The sequence below is a fragment of the Artemia franciscana genome, chromosome 7, assembly GCF_032884065.1.
Source record: "Artemia franciscana chromosome 7, ASM3288406v1, whole genome shotgun sequence".
Classification (NCBI taxonomy): domain Eukaryota; kingdom Metazoa; phylum Arthropoda; class Branchiopoda; order Anostraca; family Artemiidae; genus Artemia; species Artemia franciscana.
In genome coordinates, this window is record NC_088869.1 from 12,768,618 (window position 1) to 12,789,961 (window position 21,344).

A 21,344-nucleotide genomic window follows, 5' to 3' on the forward strand; every position below is an offset into this window, starting at 1 on the left:
TAAGTGCCTTTTCCGGCGTTTTTAGTGTTTTCCATTAGCAAATACCTTTTTTGAGTGTTTTCCACCCTTATTTAGTATCCTTTGGCAATGATTTAACATTTCTTAGCATTACCCAGCAAAGTCTTTTTCCAAGCCTCTTGGTCTCATCTGGTCCTCATTCCCCCATGTGACTTTAATTTGTTTGCTTAAAGCTTTTTGCAGTCTTTATCAAACCTGTTGATCTCATCTAGTTCTCTTTGCACCAATGTGTATTCTATTCTCTGGCTTAAGACTTGTTCTAAGCTTTTAAACGGATTGATCTTACCTATTTCTTCTTTGCCTTATTTTCTCCTTCCATTAATGTTTTACGAGCTGGTCTGACCTTTTCTGAGGTCCTCTCTTACCTGGTCCTCCTTTGCCTTCTTTCCCTAAACCTGAAATTTCTGAAGATATACATTCTTCTAACATATCTTAGCCCATTTCAAGTCTGTTGAACTCATTTGACTATGTCATAGCCTCTTCCAAGACCAAAGGATCTTTCCTGACGTTTTTAGTTTCTTCAACCCTTATTTAGTCCTGGTTGACGTTCCTCTGACATCTCTTAACCTAATACAAGACTAAAACACATTTCGTGACACTTTTGGTGTCTTCAACCTTTATTTAGTCCCACCCAACAAGTTTCTCGGAAAAAAAGTATTCTAAATGCCAGATCAGTCTTAAGACTAATAAAATCTTACATAACGGCCCTTCATGCTCTAGCATTAAAACTTATAAACAACAATGCATTGATTTAAAAAGACACATATTGCACGAACTGGACCGTTTCCGAAATAATATTATCAAGCTTATAAAAAAGAAAATCCTATAGAAAGTGAATTTTGTGACGTATTTTGAAGATCTCTCTCCGATGATTCCTATGTGTTTAAAAATAAAACACTTTAGGTCTTTTATTATTCTAAAATGATTTAAGCCTGTGAGGTGCAATGACACCTTTAACATAAGAACTGGTAAAAGTCGTTTTAGAATTAAGACCACAATTTATTGTACATTGTCTGGTCCTAGATACAAGAAGAACGTCAGTCTGTCAGTATTCGTCCTATGTCGCAATATAGTGTCGTATATATTTGAGTTTAAGAATTCACCCCCAGAAGAAAAAGGATAATAATATTTCTGGACGCCATTTACAGTCAAAAAACGCAAACCCCTAACAGTTTCTACTGTTGAAAAAACTGTTATAAAAAAATTAAAACTTTCCGTTAATGTATTGGTGGAAATTATTAATCTTTATAGGAGTACTTTTTAGACAAGTATTGAAACATTTATCTAAAATAAATAAAAATCGCTTTTAGACGTAAAAAATTTCCAGGATGCCTTTAAATTTCGCTTTTAATACAAAATAAAAAATATGATTTCACTTGAAAATATTGCTTGCACGTTTTTGCTTGACTAGACTTGCCTTTCTTTTTCAAACCTTACCTTAAGCATAAAGTTATTTCATGAATAATGTGTTGCAACTGCACCAAAAACCTTATTGTACCAAAAATTTTATGCGATAATAAACCAAAAATATTCTATGCATTCGAATCGTGGTTGTTACTAGTATAGATCTGCGTATCCATAGGAATAAGTTATATTATGCTCCTAAAGTTAATAAAAAGAGTTCACAACTGTTTAACTATTATGACGCATAAACCTGCAGCTAAAAACAGCTGAAATTTTTCAGATCAGGCAAAATCGTTTTTTTCCGTGACAACAGAGCAGGGTAAACCAAATCGCAGTCTTGGTTTTTAAAGACTCGGGCTTGTTTGACATGTTTTTTGTTTCCCCTTCTGGAAACACTGGGTTGATGGCTACTAAAGACGCAGAAAAGTGGTGGTGTGTTGTGTTGGGAAATGACTCTTTAATTCTTCAACCATGAAATTGAAGTATACGTATACTGGGTATTAATAATGTTTTGACAAATGTTTTGTTTTGGGCTTTGAAACTCCAAAAAAACTCAAAAGAGGATATTGAACTTTGCTGATACTGTGTGAATGGATTTTTTTTAATGTACTAATTTTTCCTCTTGATACTAAACTTCTGATGCTTTAAAATCAATTTCAAATCTAATTTAAACACAAATAGAATTTCCTGAAAATTTTTACGGAAATCAGTTATTTAATTTCATTAAGCTGCTATCTATTAAATTATCTACTATAGGTGGCTTTTATTTGAGCAAAATATTTAACATTTTTTCTTATGAATATAGAAAAAAAATATGACTACAATTCCATACAGTAAGCTTTTATGTGTGCCATTAATGCTGCCTCAATTATTAGGGTAAGGTGACAATCCTGCTTAACCAGATTTATTATAAAACCAGCTAGCCTAGGCCTACTGCACTCTTTTTGTATCTTAACTGCTGTAATGTTATTCTTGTACATAGTGCTAATTACTTTAATGTATTTATTAGTATATCATACAAGGATAGGATAATTGCTAAAGCTTTTCTATCAGCTGAATGAAATGCTTGCTCATAATCAATAAATCTGAGGTCTAAAGGGGTTGGTAACTCTGGTACTTCTCAGTTATTATAAAAGTAAAAATTTGATCAATGCATCCTTTCCCCTATCTAGAACCATACTGATCTTCTCTTAATACTTAATCTACAGATCTCGGTAAAATTGGTGCAATCAGTATTACTGGCTTTCATATAAAGTGAATATACCACTCAATGTCTTTTTTAATGCTGTTTACAAATATAATAATCACTTCTACCACAAATTCAGATTTAAGCACTTTTTGACCTCTTAAAAATGACCTATATATGGGGTCATTACAAATCTGTAATAGTTTAGAAACACATTTGGGCTATATATTTGCACATCAGGGGGGGGGGGGTAAAGCATAGCATATATTAAATACATAAACTAACCATTGCTGTATTTTTTTTATGTGTTTGTGCTGTTGCACTGGTGATTTCTCTGCTCATCAAAATTCAATATGCACAAACACATAAATAAAAAGGAATACAACAGGGGTTAGTTTATGTATTTAATATATGCTATGCTTTATCCCCACCTCCCTGATGTGCAAATATATAGCCCAAATTTGTTTCTAAACTATTTCAGATTTGTAATGACCCCATACATAGGTGATTTTTAAGAGGTCAAAAAGTGCTTAAATCTGAATTTATGGTAGAAGTGATTATTATATTTGTAAAGGGCATAAAAAAAAGCATCGAGTGGTATATTCACTTTATATGAAAGCCAGTAATACTGTTTGCACCAATTTTACCAGTATCTCCAAGTCCAAAAAGTGATAAATGTTTTGTTGTGTATATTATTGACTTGGAAATAAAGTCAACATACCACTTGATACCTTTTTTATGTTCTTTGTGAATAATAGTCTTTTCTATTAGAAATTCAAATCTAAGCACTTTTTGAGCTTCTGAAAGTAGCCAAGATATTTCTAGTTTTGGGTATAAAAAAGGTTAAAATATTGGTCTCAAACTTACTGTTTCATTATAAATTCATTTTTTTTTAATGTTATATAATCCATAAGCACTGATTTTCCACAATTAAGTTAGATAAACAAATTTTGTTATATTGTGCCATTTTCTACTTCCTTGACACCAAATGTTCAATTAAAAAATGTGTTTTTGATAGAGTATGAAAAATATGAAAGCTGACAGAAGAAGGTGTAAATAAATATCCCACAAGTTTCCAATCCAAACTGGTATTTAAATTTATAGATATTCAAAATGTCAGCAAGTTCACGTTAGGTTTCAAGAGCTCAAGAAGGGCTTTAATTTGAAAATGAAATAGAAGGGACTATTTTATTTATAAAAAGCTTAAAAAGAGGCATTAAATAGTATGTTCACTTTATTTTTACCTCAAATTACCTTAACTCACAGCTTGGAGCAATGGATTTTCCATCCTTGTGATGCTCCAGTGATGAATAAAAATTGTTTGGTGTAGATTGTGGCTATTGATCTAGACTCTTGTGGAGGACTCTGCAGCTTTCTAATTGTAAAGGAACTCCTGACAGAGCCATTTCTTATCAAGGTAGGGCTTGAATGTGTCAGTTGAAGTTGCAGAAACTGTATCCTCAGACAGTTGATTCCACAGATTGATGACTCTTTGGCTGAAGAAATGACTTCTATGTGCACTTGTGGAATGCTGCATAGGGAGCTTCATTGAATGTCTTCTAGTACCATAATGCAAGGGCTGTGCAAAAAGACCAGGAAGGGTGCTTTTTGAAAGGACTTTTTGGTTAAAATCATACCACCCCTTTTCAGTGTCAGCAGGTATGTCTTTTCAGGTATGTCAGTGTCAGCAGCTTCAAATGATGTAGTCTTTCTTCATATGGAAGTTTATTCATGCTGCTAACCATCTTAGTGGCATGACACTAGACATCCTTAAGCAACTTCTTATCTTTTTTGAAAAAAGGGGCTGCCAATGACATTCTGACCTCCAGACATGGTTGCACAAGCACCTTATATAACTTCATAAAAACTCTTGGGTGTCTGCTGGAGATGGTTCTTTTTATGATACCAAGGGATTTATTTGCAGAAGATGAAACAGACTTAGCATGGCTGCTAAATTTGAATTGGTGATCAACAATAACCCCAAGATCTCTTTCATCAGCAACAGTAGAAAGGAAGTTGTCTTGAAAGAAATACTTATGATGCTTATTATGTTTGTCAAAATGGATGACATGTCATTTGTCGACATTAAAATTAAGGAGCCACAAGTTGGTCCATTTTCAACTAGTTTTGAGTCATCAGCATAAAGGGTAATAAGATTTGAAGGAAGGGTGGGTAGATTGTTGGCATAGAAGTTGAAAAATGTTGGTCCAAGAATAGTGCCCTGGGGCACACCACTTAATACAGTTGTGGGAGAACAGAAATGAGGAGTTCCTTGTGAATCAAAAACTCTCACACTCTGTGATCTTTCAGAGAGGAAGCCATAATCCACTGTACAAACACCATCATTGACACCAGCATGTGTAATTCCAAAATATGAACAACAAAAAATCTACCCAAAAAGGATTATCATACTAAGTAATTTGCTTCCTACAGAAACCAAGTTAATGTCAATATAATTACCACACTCACTCTTATAACCTTTATCACAGAGGGGTTTAATTGGAGTTTTTCCAAAATTGGTAGGTACTGAGCCTTTTTCAAAAATCATATTCATAATTCTTTGTGACTTAATCATAAGTGTCAGTAACTCATAATATTTAAAAAAGAATTTACCATGCTACCAGCACCTGCAGATGTATTATTTTTTATCCTTTCAGTACTGTCACTAATTTCCCTCACAAAATAATTCTTCCTTTGCATCTAAAGTGTCACAAAATTTTTCAATTTTTGTATGTCTTTTTCTTTAACTCTAATACAGTTTGGCTCATTCTCAAAATGTCTGCCCATCATTCCTTAACTCTATCCTTATCACTAATGGCTGCCCCATCTCTATCTTTAACTAGGAGAAGTCTAGATTCACAACTCCATCCCAATTTATTAACATGCGAGAACAATATTTTACTATTATGTCATCTGCTTTGATCTTTCATATCTTCAGCAATTTTATGCATGGCCTCTGCTTTTCACCTCCTTAATTCATATTTAGTGCTTTTGCCATTTTATTTAAATCCCTCTTATTTTCAAAAGAAAATAAATCCTTCTTCACTAAAAAAAAAACTTTAAATTCCTTTATCACTCAAATAATTCTTGTACTAATAATCCCTCCTCCTCTCTACAATATAAAATATTTTCACTCATATTCTGAAATGAATGCAAATAAAACTCTTTCCTATGAGTAAGGTTACCTTTGGAGGTTTTTAAGTGATGCCATCTTTCCCCTGTCATCCCTCTTCTGTTGTCATCACTCCCAAAACAAAGCCATGCCTACTCTTCCATCCTAAGGCTTATGCATTCTGGAACTGGAAAATTTGGTAAATATATTATTTAATGATATATAAAAGTGCCATATGTGCCAACACCCCACACAAACTGGTGCCCATGGTAGGCTGCTCCCTTGAACCCCCTAGATCTGTCCCTGCATAAAAATTATATTCACCTAAATCAACCACTTTCCAGGATAGCAAAATTTCTTTCATCTAGATTTTTTCAAATAGAGTTTCTCTGGTATGGATGTAGTGAAAACTGTATTGCTTATTATATCTAGTTTAGAAAAGGAACACATGATTAAAATTGTTATTAGGTAAGGCTGCATGAGTTGGAACTACTTGAATAACAAAGGTATCTGTATCACTGAATTCCCCTTTAAACTCTAAACTTTTTTGAAGTCGCATCCCAGTCCTAATGAGGCCAGATTTAGCCTTAAAAAATATAATTATCCGTTATTTATTATTACTATAACAATCATTTTCACTTCAAAAAAATGGGCATTTCATTTTGTACCTGCTCTATTATATCATTTCATTGTGGAATACTGATAGCAATTGTATAAATATATTACAACAACAAAAGAGAGAATAATGAGGACTTTTTTCCCAAGACAGTGAACCATCAAAACCTATTTGAATATTTTGGCTCTATATCTAAGGGCCGTCTTCAGCAAAGAAAATAAAAAACAATAAAACACTTACAATAAAAGTTCTCAGTTAAAAATCCAATTTTTTTAAATCGCCTTGGCATCATTACTTCTTAACGAAAAGTTATAAATATATTACATAAAAATGATTTAAAAACATGAATTAAATTTTAAAACTTGGAAATTAAGTTGATAAAACTTTCTATATATCATAAAATAACAATTTTATTATAATATAGCTTAGTGCTGTAGCAGCTCCATTAAGGAGTAGGGTACAATAATCACAGAGGAAAGCATCATATGTGGAAACAGTGTTGAACAGGAAATTAATTGGTACCATTGTTTTGTTTTTATATTATGCCCTTCTTAAAATTAGTGACAATGCAAAGTTACCTATCAATTTCTTTTTGTCTCTTTTTCTTGAATTCATTTAGAATTTCCAAACAGTTCATGGTAACAAACTGTAGTAAGGAGCAACCCAGCTCAATAGTAAACAAAACTCTAAAAAACAGAATTTTGATACTAATAGATATATCAAAAGAACTGGATTTTTATGCTGATTTTAAATATATAAGTTTCATCAAATTTAGTCCTACTCATCAAAAGTTACGAGCCTGAGAAAATTTGCCTTGTTTTGGAAAATAGTTGGAAACACCCACTAAATGTCATAGGATCTTAACGAAAATCACACTATTGGATTCAGCATATGAGAGAAACCTACTATAGACGTTTCAAGCTCCTATCTACAGAAATGTGGAACTTATATTTTTTGCCAGAAGAACAATCATGGATACGTGTTTATTTATTTGTTTTTTCCCCTGAGGTGATTGTATTGACCAAGTGGTCCTAGAATGTTGCAAGAGGGCTCATTCTAACAAAAGTTATAAGTTCTAGTGCTCTTTTTAAGTGACCAAAAAATTGGAGGGCACCTAGGCCCCCTCCCATGCTCATTTTTTTCCAAAGTCAACAGATCAAAATTTTGAGATAGCCATTTTGTTCAGCATAGTCGAAAAACATAAGAACTATGTCTTTGGGGCTGACTTACCCCCCATAGTCCCCAGGGGAGGGGCTGTAAGTTACAAACTTTGACTATTGTTTACATACAGTAATGGTTATTGGGAAGTGTATAGACCTTTTCAGGCGGATTTTTGGTTTTTTTGGGGGGGTGGTTGAGGGGAGAGGGCTACGTGTGAGATCTCTTGGAGGAATCTGTCATGGGAGAAGCAAAATTCCATGAACGGGACGCAGTATTTTCTAGTATTATTCTTAACAAAACAATGAAAAACTAAATACAAGCAAGTTTTTTCTACTGAAATTAAGGACCAGAATTAAAACTTAGAATGAACAGAGATTATTGCGTATATGGGCGGTTTATCTCCTCCTCAATACCTTGCTCTTTATGCTAAAGTATTTTTAGTAATTTCAACTATTTATTCTACAGCCTTTGTGATTCAGGGTCATTCTTAAAGAATTGGGACAAAATTAAAGTTTTAGTGTGAAGAGCAAGGTATTAACAAGGGGGAAAACCACATCATGTACATAATACAAATATATAAATATAGAAGTTCATTATATAAGTTAATTTGTAAGCTACATATATATTTTACTAATTAAAACGTTTAGAAAATTAAAAGTTCTAGTTGTCTTTTTAAGTAACCAGAAAATGGAGGGCAGCTAGGCTTCCTCTCCCACCCTTTTTCTCAAAATCGTCTGATCAAAACTAAGAGAAAGCCATTTAGCAAAAAAAAAAAAAAAAAAAAAAAAATAATACGCAAATTTGGTTTAATTATTCATTTGCCAAGAGCCAAAATCAAACATGCATTAATTCAAAAACGTTCAGAAATTAAATGAAAAAAAAACAAACAAAAAAACAACAAGTTTTTTAACTGAAAGTAAGGAGCAACTTTAGAACTTATAACGAACTGAAATTACTCCCCTCCTCAACTCCTTTGCTGTTTACGCTAAAGTAGAATTGTGAGAAAGAGTCAAACTTTAGCATAAAGAGTGGGGCGTTGAGGAGGGAACAGCCCTTTTCATAAACGGATTAATTTCTGTTCGTTTTAAGTTTTGAAGTTACTCCTTACTTTCAGTTAAAAAAACTTGTTTTTTTATTTAATCACAAAAATAAACAAAATTTCTAGGCTAGTTGCTATGTAGGATAGAAAATTTAGACCATTATTATTAACCCTATTTTGGCATTAATATAAGCCGAGCTCTGTTTTAAAAAGATTCAAAGTAAGTTAGGGAGAAGGGGGGGGGATTTTGCGAAAGTATTTTTAGTCATTAGTTGAGGTTAATTCTTAATGTAATGTAAAAATTACTCCAGAGACAAACTGCTCTCTACACAAAAATAAAGAAATTATTCAAACTTGTATAAAACTTTCCAATATTTCAAGGAATTGATATTTGAGCTTATTTCTGAAAGTTTTGTTTGCCTGGATCTACAACTTTCTTTAAAATATCAAAGAAAATTTATCTAAAATGGAATTGTTTAAATCTGCCATCTACTGGCACCTGAAACGAATATTTTGACTTAAAAAAGATGGCATGATTTACTCTATTCTAAAATTAAGTGTTTACATTTATCAACACTATTTATTTTGTTGATATTTATCACAAACATATATTTATTTTGAAGATGAAGACTTAGGCGTAGCAGTAGTTTCACATTGATTAAGTAGGCCTATCACAATGGTCCATAAGAATAAGCTGATTCTGATAGACTAATTATTTTTACATAACTAGTCATAGGCTGTTTTTACTTCGTTATGTTGCTTAGGCCACTTTGAATTCAAGTACAACTAACTATTGTCTTGGAAACCTCTTACACCAGTCTAATCTAATTGATAAATATGAAATGAATGTAACACATAAAATGCAAGAAGTACATGTATTGAGTTAGTTAAAGGTTGAAAACTTTCGAGTTTTAAAGAAAAATTTTCCCAAATTGTTTAGTTTGCCTACTCTTCTTAGTAATATGTCATTTGAGTCAGCTCAAAGCAGCTTGCTGTATAGTTTAAATTTTATAAATTGACATTGTCTAGGAGATATGGCTAAATATAACTTCCAGTCAGTGACCTTTGTTTATATCACAAGAAAGGAAGGAAATTTTAAAAGAATCAACATCTTATTTGAGAGATATGGTGGGAATATCATACAAAACGTGTAAGAGCACTGCACTATTGGTGGGAACAAACCAGAAAGCTATGTCTGATGGTGCTGATGACCTACTAGTGAAAAATGAAGCTCAAGTGTTGCAAACTATGAGCTAGGAAGATTAGATTCTATTCTGGGCATAATCATATGGTGTACAATTTCATTAGTTGCAAAAGATGTCAGCAGAACTTTGCAACTGGCTGACAAGCAGCTCAGTGAAGTGATAGTTAAAGAGATTATTTTTTTTCTTGAAAAATGACATGTGCACCAAATTCTCAAATATAGGAATTCTGTCATAACTCCCAACATAATTTTTTTATGGAAATTTCATTGTTTGACACTATCTTTACCTCAGGTTTCTTTTAGCTTGTTGCACTCCAATTCGAGCTGTTAGCTTGACAGCAAAGGTAATTGAAGACATAATTCTTACTATTGAATTTAATTATATAATTTTATTGTCAGTGACATTTTTGACTGCTTTATTTTTCTGATAGATACTTATATGGGACAACAAGTTGTGGCTCCCACCAAGACAGCTAGAAGGCTAGTTGTTACATCTGCTAAGTAGTTGGATGAGCTGCTGCTTAAAATTGACCCCTCTCCATGCTTCTTAGTCTGTGATGATCCAAATAAAGCTTCACAGTATTTCATAGGTAGCTAAATAACGCTGCCTAAGTAAGGAACAATGTTGTTACAATGTATTGTTTATTTAAACCAAGACAATTAGCACCTGATGGTGTAAAAAAAATCTTTATGAGTCTACTGCTCTTTAGGGGCCTCTCCCAGGCCACTGAGCGTGTCCCGGGTGGTGACATGTATGTGGCATGTCCACATGAGTTACAAACCTTCTCCCAGTAGTTGGTTAAATTGTTGGGTGACTCAGAACACCATTCTGGGAGGATCCTTTATAGGATGACAACTGCACCTTAAGATCCAGATCTATGGACAACAGCCTCTGCAAAGGGCTTCCACGACCCTTTTGGGGTACCTGCAAGGCTGGGGACCTCGCAGTCCACTCTATTCCCACTTGAAGCGTGGTGAACCTCAAGGAAATTATAGCCTAGTAAATAACACAGCATTTACAGGGAATTCTGATAATGGATAATTCTTATGGCCTTGTTCTGTTTTGAGTTTACAGGCTTAAGAACCTTGTCCTAGCTAATTTATCTACTATGGATTGCCTCCCTATAGTAGTATAATATTTGTAGGCACGAATATATAATGAGTCAGAGGCAATAGGCTTGAGACTGTCTGTAAAGATTTTGACTCTTGTTGATAGAAGAGCATCACCAAATGCTGAAAACTATGTTATGGCCAAGATAGGCCCAGGTTTGCACAAAGCCTCCATTCATATTGGAGGTTCTGGGACTTCTTGCTGTCCAGTTCTAAGCTGGCTTAAGCGTTTTGGTGTAGATGTTAGAAGATATGTTGATCCCTGTTCTGCACTGGTATCTGAGATCATTGCTTTTCCTGAGGCCAAAATTGGTTGAATGATTTAAAGAACATGAAAATTGGAACTTGGAATGCTGTGATATTAAAAAATGACTACCATATCACCATTTCAACTGACAAATTCAGACGATTTGGACTGGATTTATTAGGAGTCTCAGAAACTCGTATCCCCGGGGTAGAAAGCATGTAATTAGGTGATAGAATTTGCTTACTCAGGTAGGAAGGATGGGTTGCATAGACAGGGAGCAGGGCCTACGATGAATAAGGAAGCTGCTAAGTCTTGTTAAGGCTGGGAAGGTATTAATAATATAATACTAATTGCTCATTTTATGACTAAAAAGTTCAGGGTATCAGTTATAGTAGTATATGCCCCTGCTTAACCAACTGGCTGAGATACTAGTGACTCAGATGAATTTTACTTACAGTTACAGGAGCAAATAGACAGGGTCCCAGGTAGAAATATGGTGTTTTTACCAGGACATTTCAATGTTCAGGTTGGTAGAAATAGGGGTAGTAATGGCTAGAAAAGAAGACAGTAATGGCTACAGATTTTTGCAATTTTGTAGGTATAACAATCTGGTCATAACGAATATGGTGTTTGGTCATAAAAAGTCACATAACTTGACATGGTATTCACGTGCCAGTAAGACAGCAAACCTTACTGATTATGTTATAGTAAACCAAAGACTGGCAGGAACAATACAAGATACTAGAGCACATGGGAGTGCTTTTATTGATGTTAAAAGGAAAGATCACCATCTAGTAGTATCTAGGATTAATTTAAAGCTGACATTTCTAAATGGTAGCTACCTTTCGAGAAGCTATGAGGTTAGTAGACTCCAGGATAAGGATTTGAGAGAAATTTTTCAGGAACAGTTGAATGCCAAACTTTGAAGTTTAAAGTTTGTGGAAGATGGTTGGAATAATTTTAGAAAAATAATTTGCGAAGTTGCTGATGGTGTCTTAGGGAAGAAACTTAAGACTGCAGCTAGGAATATTAGTGAAGAAGCTTTATGTTTAATAGAGAGGAGCAGGGGTCTGTACAAGAATTGTCTGAGTGATCAAACAAAAGGAATGTAAAGAGAGTGGGAGAAAGCATTAAAATATAAACTAAGGAGGTGTGAAGTGGAAGCCATGGATAAAGTTGCCGAGGATCTGTAAGATGCAGCTAGGCGGTATAATAGTAAAATGCTGTGCTGGCATGTTAATAAATTGAGAGGGAGTAGTCAACCCAGACTTGTACCAGTTAGAGATAGGAACGGGGCCACAATTAATGATACGGAACGATTTAAAGAGAGATGGGCGGAACGTTTTGAAAATGTGCTAAACCGAGATACAGTTGCAGGGAAAGATATAGAGGAAAATGAAAAAATTTGTGATACCTTAATGGGAAGGAAGATTTGTTTTGTAAGGAAGAATTAATGACAGTACTAAATGTAAAAAATAATAAGGCACCAGATGCTTATAGTGTGGTAAACGAGTTTCTTAAATATGGTGGCTCTGAAGTTAGAAATAAGTTACTGTGAAGGATGATTTGTTTGTGAGGAAGAATTAGTGACAGTACTAAATGTAAAAACTAATAAGGCTCCAGATGCTTATAATTTGGTAAATGAGTTTGTTAAATATGGTGGCTCTGAGGTTAGAAGTATGTTGCTGAAGATTATGAATATGATTTTTGAAAAAGGGGAAGTACCTAGCGATTTTAGGAAAACCCTAATTAAACCACTGTATAAGAAAGGTGATAAGAGTGAGTGTTGTAATTATTGAGTCATTAGTCTGATCTCTGTAGGTAGCAAATTACGTAGTAATATGATATTTTTTAGACTGAGAGTTGCTGTAGACAAAATTTTAAGAAAAGAACAGTGCGATTTTTGGAAAGGTAGAGTATGTGTTGACCAAATTTTCACTCGTTTTTTTAAGAGATTGGTCGCGTTTTTTTTTAAAAAAGGTTTAATAATTGAGCAGTGCCTTAGTTGTCGAACACCTTTGGTCCTCAGTTTACAGATTATGAGCAATCGTTGATTCTGTTGATAGAAGAGCTTTAGCAAAGGTCTTATCCTTATATTGTATACCAGACAAATATATTAATGTGATTAGTGCTATGTATGAGAATAATACTGCTGCGGTTAAGGTAGAAAATGTGGTTTGCAGCTGGTTTTCTTATATATTAAATTAGTAGTTAAGCAGGGTTGTGTTCTATTCCCCTTTGTACAGATCATTTTGATGGACTTTGTCTTAAGGAGCACAGGTAAGGCAATGGGAGACTACAGAATCAAACGGAGAGGAAAAACTCTCCTGTACTTAGATTATGCTGATGTTTTAAGCATCCTAGATGAAAGTGTGAGCCAAATGAATGAACTTTTAGAAGTTTCGTGAGTTCCTGGTGCTGGAATATATTTGATTATTATTGTTAAGAAGACTAAGCCACTAAGGCTAGGAATACATGAAGATGAAAAGGTGACGTTGGGCAACGAAAAGATTGATCAGGTGGGCAACATCACTTACCTTAGTAGTATTATTGGTGAAGATGCTGAGATCAGTGAAAATGTTAAAAGTAGAGTAGTAAAGGCTCAGGGTGTTTTTTTTTTTTACATTTAAAAAAGGTTTGGAAGAATAGAAAGATAAGTCTGCAAACCAAGATTAGAATATTGGAAGCTACAGTGATGACAGTGGTCAAATATGGCTCTGAAGCATGGGTGCTTTAAAAAGTGGATGAAGATTTACTAGATGTTTTCCAGAGAAATTGCATACAGATTGTTCTGGATACTCCGCTGACTGACCATATTTTAAACAGTAGGCTGTACGAAAAATTTGGTTCCTTCCCGTTCTCTAGGGTTATGATGAAAGATAGGTTGAGATTGCTAAGGCACATTCTGCGGATGAAGGATGACAGATTGCCAATGATTGTCCTTTTTAGCCAACCGTCTAGGGCTAAACGGAAGGGATGTTGTCCTTGTCTGGGGTGGGAGGGTGTCATAAAGAAAGATTTAAAGGAAATGGGAACTTCTTGGAAAGATGTAAAGAGGCAGGTGTTGAATAGATTGGGATGGAGGAGAAGTGTGCGTAGCTGTGTTGACCTCAGGTGGCTTGGTGCTGTGGTGAGTTGTTAGTAGCAGTAGCAGTAAAATAAAATGCCAACTCCAGCAGGCTCAGCAAAATTGAATGATATTTTGTTTATTGTTAATGTCTCCGAAATGATTCTAAATCATTAATCAAGTTGATTAAAATTACCTATTAAATATTTGACCAATTACAATACATAACATAACTAAACAGGGTATAAGATCTACTTAATGCAATAGTACTATATTTTTGTAACAACAATAATAAAAGTGCACAGGATTAGACCAACAGTTTCTTGAGCCTTAAGGTACAGTACATGCAAGCTACCCATCCATCTCTCTGCCCTATGTATTCTTCTTGCCCAAAACCCTACATGCTGAAAAGGCAGGATCTTCTTTGAACACTGTCAAGACTTTGTTAAGGATATGCAAAGACTTTGATCGCTTTCAGGATTGGTCTAGAAGTGCTGGCAATTCCTACAAAAATTAATTAGGAAGGAAATCTTCTGAATGTAATCTTAAAAATATGAGTGCTTCATCGGCAGATGGAATAAACTAGAGAGGTACTATTGACTGCTGCTGACAACGCTGATTATCCACCAGTAAAAAGCAAAGTTAAATATCTTGCAAGTTTTAGACTTTAATCTTAGCTTAATCATATTGTGCGAAATTTTATCCACTGTGAATATTGTAAGCAACATTTTTGTAAAGTAGCTGACATGCATATCAGTGTGGCAATACGCAAAATGAAAGGCTTTATGTTTTTTTTAAGTAAAATCAGAAAACAAGATTCCTATATCACCTTCTGTGATCAAAGAAAAGAAAATTGCGTTCTAAAAAATATATACAATATATAAAAATATATAGAAACAAAGAATTAGATGTGAGAAAAAACAACAAAATGATGAAGGTAGAAATGAAAACTGACCATAGTTTGGCTCTAAAGTATCTGTTTTCTTCCATGAAATTTTGTGTTAATTTTGATATGATTTTTTGCAATTGTTATAGATATTCCTGAAAGTACATACCAATATAATTTTTATTTTCTAACTTTCTCTGGCATCATTCACCAATTGTACTAATGTTGGACATCGTTAGAGCCAACTTTAGTTACACTATCATGCACTCGGAATGATTTACAGAGTCCTTGTTCTGCTGGAGCTAGATACCCAATTTTTTTTTTTTTTTTTAATAGAAAAGAATCACCTCCATCAAAGTTTGGAAAAAAGTGCCGTCAAATCATAGCTTTTTTGGTTTTATCCCCCTCCAGAAAAACCCCCTCAATATAGTCTGGAAGAAATGATTTGCAGAAAGAACTTCAGCAATCAGTAGATTAGCTGTCTACACCTTGAAACTCAGTTAATAATTTTTTCTATATGTTATTTATATATAAATTCTTACTCGCAACAATTTTTGATAGAGTATTCACTGTAAAAAAAAGTGTAAATCTAGTTGTAATCTGTAATATTAACTGTATACAACACACTGTTGAAACAATTAATAAAAGCTGGTGGTTGTAAGTATCATGGTGTAATTCCTTTCAAATGACGATTGATCAATATCATGGTGTACAGCAATATTTTTTGTTCTTTCATGGGTGTTGAGTTTTTTTTTTATAGATATCGATTTGATGCCTACTGATACGCATAAAATTGTTATTTCCGCTGACAAAACGCCTACTGGCGAACATGTGCGTAGATACAATGCTCCAACTATCGACGAAGTGGCAATCGTTATGGTGGGTGATCAGTTTTTACCTCGAAATATTATTCTTCATAAGCGAAACGCTCAGTTGGTAAGAATTGCTGAAACTCATCGATGCTACGATGCCTTACAATATCCTATCATTTTTTGGGATGGAGCCGACGGCTATCACTTTAATAATAATTGATAGATCCATCCACTAATAAACAAACGAATAAGAAATGCAGCGCAATGAATTATTATTTCTATAGACTAATGATTCGTCACAATGAAGATAATTATATTTTAAAATGCCGTCAATTGTTTCACCAGTACATCCTTGATATGTATGCAAAGATTGAATCAGAACGTTTGCTATTTATCCGTCTGAATCAGACCAAGCTCCGCTCTGAACAATACATTCATTCGCGAGATGCAGTTGTAAATGACAGTAATACCACTAACGTTGGAAGATTAACGATTTTACCTTCGTCATATGCTGGCAGTCCCCGTCATATGCATGAATATGCTCAAGATGCTATTGCGTATGTTCGTCTCTGTGGTCGTCCAGATTTATTTATTACATTGACATGTAATCAATCTTGGGACGAGATACAGCAGCTTTTACTTCAAGGACAATCGGCGGTTCATAGACATGACATTACGGCCCGTGTCTTCCGGCAAAAGTTGAAATCACTGATAAACTACATAGTAAAACTTAAAGTGTTTGGGTCAGTGCGATGCTGGATGTACTCAGTGGAATGGCAGAAACGAGGATTGCCACACGCACATATACTTATCTGGCTACATGATAAAATTACTTCTAATGAAATTGATGATGTGATTTCCGCTGAAATACATGATGAAAATGTCGATAAGGGCTTATTGTGGTAAAAAATATGATACATGGACCTTGCGGTGCACTAAACGAAAAATCACCATGCATGGCCAAAGGAAGGTGCACAAAGCAATATCCTCGACTTTTAGTACCCAACACAATTACTGGCAATGATGGTTACCCACAATATAGAAGAAGATCTACTGAAGATGGAGGTAAAACAGCAATAATAAAGAAGCGTAACGGTACCGCCATCGAAGTAGATAACCAGTGGGTTGTTTTATATTCGCCTTTATTATCAAAAACATTTAATGCACACATAAATGTTGAATATTGTAACTCCGTGAAGGCAATCAAATACATATGTAAATACGTCAACAAAGGCAGTGACATGGCAGTTTTTGGCTTGCAGTCCGAAATCAGTGATATCGAGAAATCGTACAATATCAGGCTGGAAGATACATAAGTAGTAATGAAGGTGTTTGGCGAATTCTTTCATTTCTGATACATGAACGAAGTCCAGCTGTGGTTCACTTAGCGGTACATTTACAGAATGGTCAACGTGTTTATTTTTCGGAATCCAACGTGCAACAAAGAGCCCTGAATCCACCGGGTACAACGTTAACTGCTTTCTTGTCGTTATGCCAAAATGATTCTTTTGCAAAAAAACTGCTGTATACTGAAGTGCCTTCGTATTACACGTGGAATACTAAAAATAAATCATTTAAACGTCGAAAACAGGGTAAGTCAGTCGAAGGCCAACCTACCATCTTCAAAGATACCATGATAGGAAGACTACACCATTCACCCCAATCAATTCTACGCCTGCTTTTGGTGAATGTACCCGGTCCGACGTCCTTTGAGTATTTGAGAACTGTAAACGGTACTATACATGACACTTACGGTAGTGCATGCCAAGCTCTGAATTTATTGGAGAATGACCAACACTGGGATAACTGCATCAATGACTTGTGCGAAACATCAACTCCAAGTCAAATTCGTGCATTGTTTGGAATCATACTAACAACTTGCTCTCCTTCAGCTCCTACAGAGCTATGGGAAAAATTTAAATCGAAAATGTCCGAAGATATACTCCATCGAAAACGGTTAGAGACGTCAGATATGACTTTTGATTTTACATCAGAAATTTATAACTACACTTTAGTTATTATTGAAGATTTGTGCTTATGTATGGCAAACAAACCTCTTCAGGATTTGGGAATGCCTTCACCTAATCGTACCGCTGCTGTTCCGACATGTGTAGAATTGGATCGTGAACAAAGTTACAACACGAGTGATCTGTTGTCGTATGTACAAAATAATATTTGTAAGTTAACGTCTGAGCAAAAAGACATTTATGATACGATAATGCATTGTATCGATAACAACGTTGGAGAAATTTTCTTTTTGGATGCGCCAGGAGGTACTGGTAAAACGTTTGTGATAAAACTGATTAATGATATAGCGTTGGCAATTGCGTCGTCCGGAATAGCCGCAACGTTGCTGCCTGGTGGAAGAACTGCTCTTACCGCTTTGAAATTGCCTCTGAATTTGCATTCTACAGAAACTCCCACGTGCAATATTTCCAAATCATCTGGGGTGGGTAAAGTATTGCAGCAATGCAAACTTATTATTTGGGACGAGTGCACAATGGCATACAAAAAATCGCTCGAGGCTCTGGAGCAATCATTGCGATATTTGAGAGGAAATTCGAAACCCTTTGGCAGCACATTAATATTGCTTGCGGGAGATTTCAGGCAAACATTACCTATAATACCTAGATCAACCCCTGTAGACGAAATGAATGCTTACCTGAAAAATTCTAATTTATGGGCACACGTAAAGACATTAAAATTAACTACAAATATGCGTGTCCGATTGCAAAACGATGACTCTGGTCAAAAATTCTCAGATCAGTTGCTGGCAATTGGAAACGGAAAGCTCCCAGTAGACTCAATTTCAGGACGTATACACCTACCTGCTGAATTCTGTAATGCAATGACGTCCAAAAATGAATTGGTTGAAAAAGTATTTCCGAATATTCTAACCAATTATAAAAATCATAAATGGCTAAGTGAAGAAGCGATTCTGGCAGCCAAAAATATAGACGTCCACGAAATCAACAATATTGTTTTGACCAAGATTCGAGACCAGGCAGTCCTTTACAAGTCAGTCGACACAGTTCTGGAACCAAATGAAGCGGTTTATTCCATCTGAATTTTTAAATTCCCTGGATCTCCCAGGGTTTCTACCACACGTGCTAGAACTAAAAATAAGCATACCAATAATATTGTTACGAAAGATCAACCAAAGCTTTGCAATGGCACGCGACTTGCCGTAAAAAAACAAAACAAAAAACAATGGAAAACGTAATAGAGGCAACAATCGTGACAGGGCTTTTTGAGGGTGAGGCTTTTCTTATTCCTCGCATTCCCATGATTCCAACGGATCTGCCTTTTCAATTTAAAAGATTGTAATTCCCAATTCGATTAGCATTTACAATCACCATCAACAAAGCTCAAGGTCAATCATTAGAAAAATGTGGTATAGATCTTAATACTGATTGTTTTTCCCATGGACAATTGTACGTTGTATATTTGGGGGTCGGTAAACCTGACAATCTATTTATATGCACCGACAATGGGACAGCGAAGAATGTTGTATATTCGCAAGTTTTACGTAGTTAATTTGTATTGTATATGTATATCTATCTATCTATCTATATAAAAATGAGTTGTATGTATGCATGTTTGTTTGTTTGTAAAAAGAGCGTTTGCATATGACGTCATTATAAGTATATAAGGCTTTGTATATGCACAGACAATGGGACAGCCAAGAATGTTGTATATTCGCAAGTTTTACGTAGTTAAAAACATATATATATCTATCTATATTCACAGGTGGGACACAGGGACACAACTACAATGGCGCGTAACTAATATGGCGCGTAACGACTTACGCGTGCGGGGTGGCTTGGGGGCCACCCCGCGCCACCGTATATATATATATATATATAATATATATATATATATATATATATATATATATATATATATATATATATATATATATATATATATATATATATATATATATATATATATATATATATATGTATATATATATATATATATATATATATATATATATATATATATATATATATATATATATATATATATATATATATATATATATATATATATATGTATATATATATATATATATATATATATATATATATATATATATATATATATATATATATATATATATATATATATATATATAATATATATATATATATATATATATATATATATATATATATATATATATATATATATATATATATATATATATATATATATATATATATATATATATATATACTAGCTGTTGGGGTGGCGCATCACGCCACACCAACACCTAGTTGGTGGGGCGCTTCGCGCCCCCCAAGCCCCCCCGCGCGCGTAAGTCGTTACGCGCCATTGTAGTTGTGTCCCTGTGTCCCACCTGTGATATATATATATATATATATATATATATATATATATATATGTTTTTAACTACGTAAAACATGCGAATATACAACATTCTTCGCTGTCCCATTGTCTGTGCATATAAATAGATTGTCAGGTTTACTGGCTCTTGAACATGCAACATGTAATTGTCCATGGGAAAAACAATCCGTATTCAGATCTATACCTCATTATTCTAATGATGTGTCCCTGTGTCTCGGTCGTCATTTATATTCCCTGTGTCCCGGTCGTCATTTGTTTCCCGGTGTCCCAGTTTGTAATTTCTCTTTGAGTGTCCCGATCGTCATTTATATTCCCTGTGTCCCGGTCGTCATTTGTGTCCCGGTGTCCTGGTTTGTAATTTCTATTCGAACAATCCCTGTGTCCCGGTCGTCCTTTATATATCCCGCCTGTGCCCCCGGCATCCCCGTTATAGTTGTGTCCCTGTGTCCCAGTCGTCATTTATATTCCCTGTGTCCCGGTCGTGATTTGTGTCCGGGTGTCCCAGTCTTTAATTACTCTTTTTGAGGTTCCCGGTCGTCATTTATATTCCCTGTGTCCCGGTCGTCATTTGTGTCCCGGTGTGTAATTTCATCAGTAGACAAACATGACGTCAGTCGACAAACAACTTCATGACGCATACAGCTCAATCCTTATAATGACGTCAGTCTACAAGCGCTTCGCGCCACCCCAACAAGCCCCCCGCCCCCAAGCCCCCCCGCGCGCGTAAGTCGTTACGCGCCATATTAGTTACGCGCCTTTGTAGTTGGGTCCCTATGTCTCACCAGTGAATATAGATATATATATATATATATCCGCGCCATTGTAGTTGTGTCCCTGTGTCCCACCTGTGAATATATATATATATATATATATATATATATATATATATATATATATATATATATATATATATATACATATATATATATATATATATATATATATATATATATATATATATATATATATATATATATATATATATATATATATATATATATATATATATATATATATATATATATATATATATATATATATATATATATATATATATATATATATATATATATATATATATATATATATATATATATATATATATATA

At 34.4% G+C, this 21,344-nt stretch overlaps 2 protein-coding genes across 4 annotated transcripts in view; one reads left to right on the plus strand and one right to left on the minus strand.

The window, feature by feature from the left end:
- Nucleotides 1-811, minus strand: part of LOC136028862 (ferritin heavy chain-like) — a 40,894-nt gene extending 40,083 nt beyond the window's left edge. The window contains exon 1 of the mRNA XM_065706803.1: nt 717-811. Coding sequence (XP_065562875.1) covers nt 717-731 — 15 coding nt within the window. The 5' untranslated portion in view covers nt 732-811. The remainder of the gene's footprint in view (nt 1-716) is intronic.
- Nucleotides 1-21,344, plus strand: part of LOC136028860 (iron-sulfur cluster co-chaperone protein HscB-like) — a 134,355-nt gene that overhangs the window by 70,487 nt on the left and 42,524 nt on the right. Inside the window, exon 1 of one of the 3 annotated variants that reach the window (XM_065706801.1) lies at nt 2,183-2,255. The exons of 1 other annotated variant lie outside the window; for it this stretch is intronic. In XM_065706801.1, the coding sequence (XP_065562873.1) occupies nt 2,237-2,255 (19 nt within the window). In that variant the 5' untranslated portion in view covers nt 2,183-2,236. Of the gene's footprint in view, nt 1-2,182; nt 2,256-13,337; nt 13,378-21,344 lie in introns of those variants that run through there. One more of the 3 variants, XM_065706800.1, reaches the window with a different exon arrangement.